At 53.4% G+C, this 8,809-nt stretch overlaps 1 protein-coding gene across 1 annotated transcript in view; it reads right to left on the bottom strand.

Annotated features, from left to right (window-relative positions):
- LOC103608595 (anoctamin-2-like) overlaps nt 1-6,271 on the bottom strand; it is a gene marked incomplete at its 5' end in the record, with an annotated part of 70,845 nt that extends 64,574 nt beyond the window's left edge. Inside the window, 2 exons of the mRNA XM_008593015.1 lie at nt 4,535-4,861; nt 6,087-6,271. Coding sequence (XP_008591237.1) covers nt 4,535-4,861; nt 6,087-6,271 — 512 coding nt within the window. The remainder of the gene's footprint in view (nt 1-4,534; nt 4,862-6,086) is intronic.
- Between the last annotated feature and the right edge of the window lie 2,538 nt (nt 6,272-8,809).

Raw genomic sequence — 8,809 nt, 5'->3', positions numbered from 1 at the left:
TCCACAGAGAGAAAGACTGTGGTCATTCCTGGATTCCCACCTGACACCCAGCCAGAGAGGAGAGCTCTGTGTCCTGAGTGAAGCTGTGGCCTCTGGGGCCTCCCAGCTGGCACCTGCCCCCTTCTGTGTCTGACTCTGCCAAAAACAGACCAAGGACCTTCTGGAGATGCCAGACCACACTGAATAAAGCCAGCTTCTGCTGTCCATCCTCTGGTGCCTTAATCCCGAGAAAGCCAGCCCCGAGCAAGGGAGCACCTGGCCCTCCCGTCAAAGCCCTCTCCTCCATTCCCAGTTTCAAAGACCTAGGAGCCTGCAAAGATGAAGTTTGGGGCCACGTCTGCTGGAACTTCAGGGCCCACAGGGTGGGAGCAGTTCTTTACCTCAAAGTCTTCAAAACACCCTCCCAGCCCCCCACATGCACTGGAGCTCCTCTCCCCCCAGACGCCCCTAGTGACACCCCTGCATCTGAGTCTCTACCTCTATCCTGCTGGCCCTTTGGGTCAAGGCAGGAGGTTGGGAGGGAGTGGGAGGAGGTGAGCAGGTGGGACCTTCCCCAGAGCTGCCACAGGAGGTCTTGTTCAGCTCACCCACTCTGCAGCCCCATCAGGACTGGAGGACACTAACTCTGGGAGCTGAAGGCTGGGTGGGTCTTCTGAACTGCTTAACTTAGCCTCCCATTTGGAAGTGGTGCCCATCTCCAACAGGTGGCCCTCGTTTAGATGAATTGGTAGTGTCGTAATCGCCATGTCTTCAAATGAAATTCTAATCAAATGGCCAAATGTAAGAGAACATATATGCAAACTATGGTGTGGTCAACCAATAAAATACTGAATTGACTTTAAACAGGAACATAAACAATGTCAATACATGGAAAGACACACACAAAAAGAAAACACGAGACACCAAATGCGAGGTACGCACCAATTACCATCCTGTCGAAAGTACGCCCGGATACCAACCAGGGTTGGAAACGAACTCTGCTCTATTCAGTCAACTAGAGTTTGGTGGTTCTTTTGATCTGTAAGACTTAAGTGAATGATTTTTAATGGGTCTCTGATAGAAACCCATTTCCTCTCCATTTGTCAACGTGAAACCAGAGCCTAAAAGAAAGCCCAGCCCAGAAGGGTGGAGACAGCGGAGCAAGTGGGGACAGCTGAGCAGTGGCCACCACACCTGCTCTTTAAATTGCCACCAGGTGCAGTCAAGCAAGGCCCCCTCTCCCGTGAGGCACCCGTTCCAGGCGGCTGCTCAAGGCCGAGACTGAGCATCCCGACCTGGAGAAGACGGTGCAGAACCTCACTGGCTCCCTCTGATGAGTCTCCAGGGTTTAGCACCAGCAGGGCACGGGGAGGGAAGGGAGATGAAGAATATCATGAAATGCTGTCCCTGAAGGAGGTGACACAGTCAGGGGCAACCTAAGTGTCCGCTGTCATTCGGGGAACGACTAGGTAAACTGTGGTGGCTGTAAGCTGCTCATCCATTAGAAATAATGGATTAGATGTACGTGCGGAACACGAATGGTCTGCAAAACATTGTGCGGAGAGAAAATCGTAAGAGACAGAATGGGCTCTAAAACAGAGCCCCTTTTATGTAAATTAAAAATGCTTACAGTTGTGAGACACTGTCACCACTGAGAGGAGTCTAAGGAGACATGACAACGAAATATAATGTGGTATCCTGGATGGGATCCTGGAACAAACAAAGGACAGTAGATAAAAACTAAAGCAATCTGAATAAAGTATGGTGTTCGGTTAATGGTAACGTATCAATATTGGTTCATTAATGGTAACAAATGTACCATACTAATAATAGGGGAAACTGGGTATGGAGGATGCAGGAACTCTCTCTACTGTCTTCCAGTTTTTCCGTAAATCTAAAACTGTTCTAGGCAATAAAGTCTATTTTCTAAATGAAAAAAAAATTACATGGAGGAAAAACACAACACATTTTCCAAAACCGTGATGCACTGGAACAGCCACCGGTGCAGGGAGTAGGCGGTGAAGAGTGGAGGATATTTAAATAAATGACAAGAGGGTCCTTGTGCAAACCGGTGATAAGAAGCGCAGTTAACTCTTTGCATATGAGGTCCCAACACTAAGCATAACTACTTTTTAGAAAAGAGAGAATCACAAAGGCCACATGACTAGTGGGGTATCCAACGACGGACGGGCTGGGGGAGGCCGAGCAACCCAGAACAGCCTCATGGGGGGAAAGAGGTCAGAGGGCCTCGAAGCCAGGGCTGGGGTTGGGAGGGAGGCGCTCTGGTGGTTACACAGGGACAATGAGCCAGGGCCAGGCCCACGCCCCCTCTAACACCAGTCGGTCCCGAGAGCCGTCTCTGGGCCCTCATCCTTCCCAGCAAAAGCCCAGCAGAAGCCAAAATGAAAAACGCTGCAGCAGCGGCAGCGAGAACGGCCAGGACAGCTCATTGAATCTCAAATTAACAGTGAATACTTTTTTAGTGGACGTATGTCCCCAACATTGCATGGGACATATTTACACTAAACAAATTATTCATTCTTGATCTGAAATTCACATTTAACTAGGCGTCCTGCATTTTCTAACTGCTGCTCATTGTTACTGTTCTATGTACTTTATTTAGTTGCCTTGTTTCATCTTCGTAACAACCCAGTGAAGAATGTACTATTATTAACTTTTTACAGGCAAGGAAACTTTGACTCAAAAGGATCCAGTAACCCGCCAGCAGCCGTGAGGCCAGCCGACGCCAGGCCTGGGACGTGAGCACGTGGAGCGGGCCTTCAGCACCCAGCCTCCGAGCACGACACATACCGTGTCCCGACTGAGCAGCCAAGCAAAGCCCTGGCCTCCACTCCCGGACACCCAGTGACAGGTGTGTGGACAGCAGCTCCCACAGACGTAAGAGCCAAGAACTCCTGGTATGGCCCTTGAAACACACCACTACGTTGGAGAAACCTTCTCACCAGACGCCAGTTGGAGGTACCAGGCGAGCTTTGGGTTTGAAAAAGTAAAACTCAGCACTCCCGCAGCAAGGCAGCCCCGCGTTGCACTAGAAGAGCACACTCTGTCTACATCCGTGGAGCGAGTAACCCAAGAGGAACATCTCCTGCCCTAAGGGTCTGGATAAGCAGCTTGGGTCAACACACCAGGGCGTGAGCCAGGCCCCATGCCACCCTGCCTGGGGACAGAGGAAAGGGTGGATGACCTCTGGGGCCCCCTTTTAGTCTGAGGACACCGTTAACTTGAATCTTGAATATTTCTGTTGAAAATGGCACCCCAACCCTCAGCATGACACCTTTTGAAACAATCATGTTGAGCATCTACTGTATACCAGATACCGTGCTAGATGTTTCCATTGGCCCACCTAATGATGGGCATGGGAGGCTACGTACAGTCCAGCAAAGCACCTATTATTTTGCAGATAAGGGACCCGAGACTCAGAGAGGTCACTCTCGATTAACATCCATTAAGCACCTATGACATGCCAGACTCTGTCCTAGGTACTGGGGATGTGCAGTGAACCAAACAAGATCCTGTCTTCGTGGACCTATAGGGGGCACAGAGAAAAAGCAAATCCATCACGTTATTGTGGGCAGCAGTGCTAAGTGTAGTGAAGAAAAGGAAATCAGGGTTCAGCGATAGAGAACGGTGGGGTGGGGTATTCTAGCTAGGGTGGCCAGAGGAGATGTCTGGAAGGAAGTGACATGAAGTGTGGGCATGAATGTGCACAGGTCCAGGGAAGAGTGCCCGAGGCAGAGGGCACAACCAGCACAAAAACCCCATCCCAAGGTTAGGGAGCCCAACCCCCCATGAGATAAAGCCAGTGACCTGGAGTAGGGTTCGGGAGGGTGGGAGGAGAAGGGGATGAGTTTGGAGAGTATGACAAGGGCAGGTCATTTTTAAAGGATCACTGTGGTGTGCAGAATGGATGGATAAGTGTATGAATAAACGGATGGACAGATGGACAAATGCACGGATATGTGGGTGAGTGGGTCTCCATGGATCACCGTAGGCAGCCTGCTGACCACAGGTGAGAGTACACACAGCTCACAAGTTGATAAAATACATCCAACGTATGTCCCAATTCAGTTCCCAAATATGTCCTCAGTCAGCTCCCTCAGGAGGCCCCAAGACTCCCTCAGGGGGCCCACAGTGAAGGTGATTCCTATAGAGAAATTTTGATCCAAAGTTCAACAAGCAAACCAAGTCTTCATCCCAAGGAAACCATTATGAAGAAAGCCACCAAAGGGGCCTGAGAGAGTCAGGAGGAAATGTCTTGCCTTCAGTCCCTACCTGGGCCAACACCCACAGAACAGATGGGCCTGCCACCTCACCCTCACTGCCACCTGGAACCCCTGAGGCAGGTGCACTAGCAATAAATACCAAGACTCTTCCTCAAGTCTTTGACCAGGAAAATCTGGTTTTCCCAGCAGGAAAAAAAAAATCCACCTGCGAGAGCAAAGCCAAGGCTCCCTGCAGGGTGGCACTGATCACCAGGAGCTCGGCTCTGTGGTGCCCCCCCATCCCCAAGGCCCTCGCCACCTGCCGACCTCACCTCCAAGTCCTTCTCCAGCTCGAGCCCGGCCTCCATCAGGTTGTGCTCAAATTCCTCCCGCTGCTCCTTCCTCTCCTCCTCCAGGGCATCAAGCGGCCCCTGCTCAATGTCGCTGGGGCCCCCAGCATGGGGCTCCTTGCCCGTCTCCCCATTAGAGACGATAGCCAGAGAGTGGCCAGGGGAGCCGTGACCCAGGTGCGCCCCATGCTTCCGGTAGTGGTAAGCGAGCACATAATCGACCTTCCTCTGGTTGTCATGGAAGTGCATGCGGCTCAGGCGGGCCTCTGAGGACACGGGCTCATTGGCGTCCAGATAGTTGTTAATGACCTGGACAGAGAGAAAAGGACAGGGCGGGGAGGTCCAGTGAGTAAGGGGTTGGAGACAGAGGAGGCTGACCTGGGTCTGGGCCCAGGGCGGTGGATGAGGAAGTGAGCCCTCAGGCTCAGAGCGTCTGGCTGCCCCAACGAAAGGACAGAGTGGCCTAAGTTTATCCACCACACCCAGCCCACAGAGCCCTCCACCCACTTGTCTACAGTCTGGCCATCAGCGACCCACGCTCTGGTATCCATGCACACACATGTACTCACATGCACAGACTGCACACGAGCAGCACACGCCTGTATATCCACCCACCGGCCCCACACATGGAACCGCACACTCACTTCCACACACGCACACGCGCCTGCACATGCACACACAGTCACCTCCAATCTCTCTGTGCCCGCACTCCTGCACACACGTGAAGGTGCTGTGCACGCACGCATCTACCCAAGTGCACTCTAACACACACACACGACCCTCTGCGTGCACTGTGGCACAGTCGCATGTACCAGCCTCCTCGTAGATCTGCACATCTGCCTGCAAACGCTCTACATATTTACACACAGAGAATACTCACTGGCAGGTTCTCTGGATCCATTGGAACAAAGGCCAGTTTTTCATCACCTGGTCCACTCCCCACCTTGCCACCCACGGGAATTCACTAGACACTCTGCCCCTCACAGCCCCACACTGTGCTCCTGCTCCTCTCTGCCACTGGTGGGGACCCTGGCAAAGTCGCAGCAGCAGCGGGAGCTGACTCCTGCTCTCTCCACTCCAGGGGCGGAGAGGGGGAGAAGAGGAGAGAGTGAGGCAGGGCAGGAGAGGGACCGGCCTCCCTCCCTTTGGGTGTTTCCCTGTTTGTTACCGGGTTGGTACCCAGATGCCTCCGCAGCCACCTGAGACATCACCTGGGCAACCAGATGAAGCGCCAGGCACAGGGGAGAGACTGGGAGCCACCGCGCCAAGAGGCCGGGTTTCTCAGGCTGTGGGAGGAGAGCCGGGGAGTGTGCAGAGCACCAGGTGGGAGCCCTGGGCCGCTCACACTGCCTGCTCGCTCACGTCCTCGGACCAGAAGAACCAGTGCTGCTGGGAAGCTGTGCCCGACGAGACAGAAGAGGAAAGGGCCCTGCAAGAACCCAGGGCTTCGCACACGCACACGCACACATGTCCCCCAGCCAGACGCTCCTGCGGGGCCTCCACAGCTCCAGCCTGACCCCCACCCAGTACTCACAGAGCTGCCGTGGGAGCCCCGTCCACTGCAGGGCCAGCCAGAAGCTGGGTAGGAGCTGCCCTGCGAACCGGGGGCCAGGGGAGCCGGCTCCTGGAGGTATCGCCCTCCGTGTCTAGGGCCCCGGCCTCCTCTGGCCACTGCCCGAGGGCTCAGCCGTGGCGGGGAGCCAGGGAGCAGGGGGATATCTGCAAGAGGAAAAGACAAGGGGACAAAACAGCGTCAGACGATGAGAAACCCGAGACCAGAGGCGCAGGCATGGAGGAGGAAGACCTTGGTGGCCCTAAGAAGATGGCCTCACAGCTGCCCCCCTGGTCAATCCTCACAGCCTCAGAGAGCCAAGTTCATACTGGCCCCAGGGGAGGGGAGTGAAGTAGGTGGTGGAGGAGGAAGACCTTGGTGGCCCTAAGAAGATGGCCTCACAGCTGCCCCCCTGGTCAGTCCTCACAGCCTCAGAGAGCCAAGTTCATACTGGCCCCAGGGGAGGGGAGTGAAGTAGGTGGGACCCTCCCACTACACGCACACACGCACACAAAAACACACGTGCAGCGCACACAAAAACACACATGCACACACACCACACACACAACATACACACACACACCACACACAACATACACACACACAGCACATACACCACACACACACAACATACACACACAACATGCACACACAGCACATACACCACACACACACACACACAGCACATACACCACACACACGCACACACACCACACACAACATACACCACACACACACCACACATGCACACACAACACACACACACACCACACACACAACACACACCACACACACACGCACACACAACACACACACGCACACACCACACACAACACACACCACACACACACACACCCCATACACAACATACACACACACCACACACACCACACACACACACACCCCATACACAACATACACACACACCACACACACCACACACACACACATATACCACACACACACCACACACCACACACACGCACACACAACACACACGCACACACACACCACACACAACATACACAGGCACACACTCCATACACACACACACAACACACACACTCACACACAACACACACCACACATGCACACACCCCATACACACCCCACACCACACACACCACACACACACAACACCCACCACACATGCACACACCATACACACACACACACCACACACACACAACACCCACCACACATGCACACACCATACACACACACACACCACACACCACACACCCACACACACCACACACATACACACCACACACACCCCATACACACCCCACACCACACACACCACACACACACAACACCCACCACACATGCACACACCATACACACACACACACCACACACCACACACCCACACACACCACACACATACACACCACACACACCCCATACACACCCCACACCACACACACCACACACACACACATGCATACACATACCACACACATACCACACGCACACGGAGACCTGGAGCTACCAGCAGGAGCTGGTGTCACAATCTCTCATGATTCCCCGACAAGAGGAGAGGGGCGGCATCAGGCAAGCCAGGGGGGTCGGGCACTGCCTGGAGAAACACCTTGAATCAATGCCCAAGGCTTAGGCTTTAGGGCCTCTCCTGGGGCAGCAGGACCAGTGGGCACCCTTGCCAGCCCCAACACCCCCTCAAGGAGAGAGCAAGGACAGACCAACTGCTGGCCCTTGAGGACAGGGCGTCCTCTGAGCAGAGGGCCATCCTCCAGTGCCCTTGAGGGTCCTTGAGAGCTCCACAGCCCCTTCTCAGCCCTCCCCAGAGCAGCCCTCCCAACAACTCACAGCAGGAGTGCAGGGCTATTTCAAAAAACCTCGAGCGTCACCCCTGGACGGAAAGCACCCCGATAGGTGATGGAATTGCACAATGTTAGAATTGGAGGGGACTGAGAGATTAAACACTCCAACTCCTCTTTGCACAGAGGAGGCACTGAGCCTCAGACAAGGGCCAGGAGTTGCCAAGGTCTCATGGTTGATGAGACTCAGCCCGGTGCCACCTCTGAGAAATACTCTTTCTAGCAAAGCAGCACAGCCAGGGCGCCTGGGCTCAAACTTCAGCTCTGCCACTTGCCGGCTCCGTGACCTCCTTAAGGCTACTTCCTCAGCTGTCAAATGAAGAGAATCCATTTTCAATGGAGATTTTGTTTTGCCCATTTTTGTTTAATGTAATGATTGATATGGTGGAGTTTACATCTACCGTTTTGTTATTCTCAGATGAGGAGGATCCAAACCTGCAGGACTGCAATGAGATGAGAGGAGAGGCCACATGCAAAGCTCCCAGAACAGCGGTGAGCCTGCGCATGTGCAATAAACACTGGTGATCATAATTACTTTTATTTTCATCTTAAGCTCCAAATCCTATAGAAGAAATAACACCTTCAATATTCAGCTCAGCCTGAGCACCTGCTGAATAAACGAATGAGCAAAAGACAAGCTCTTCCGGGTCTCTTGAAACAGAGCTACTGGTCAGTTACCAAGATATGAAGTGCTCAGCTCTCTGCCGGACAGTTTCCGGGGACCTACAGCATTTGGTCCCCGCACTGGAGAAACCATCTCTTTATGAAGATAGAGCTGACATGCAGGAAACACAATTGTGACCAGCAGAGGAAAGCTTTCATAATTTATTTCTGTATTGTGGGCTCTAATCTGTATTGTGGGCT

This window comes from Galeopterus variegatus, unplaced genomic scaffold (genome assembly GCF_000696425.1).
Source record: "Galeopterus variegatus unplaced genomic scaffold, G_variegatus-3.0.2 Scaffold8615, whole genome shotgun sequence".
In the NCBI taxonomy this organism is placed as follows: Eukaryota; Metazoa; Chordata; class Mammalia; order Dermoptera; family Cynocephalidae; genus Galeopterus; species Galeopterus variegatus.
The sequence above is the reverse complement of the archived record's forward strand: the minus strand, read 5'-3'. Positions and strand labels throughout refer to the sequence as shown.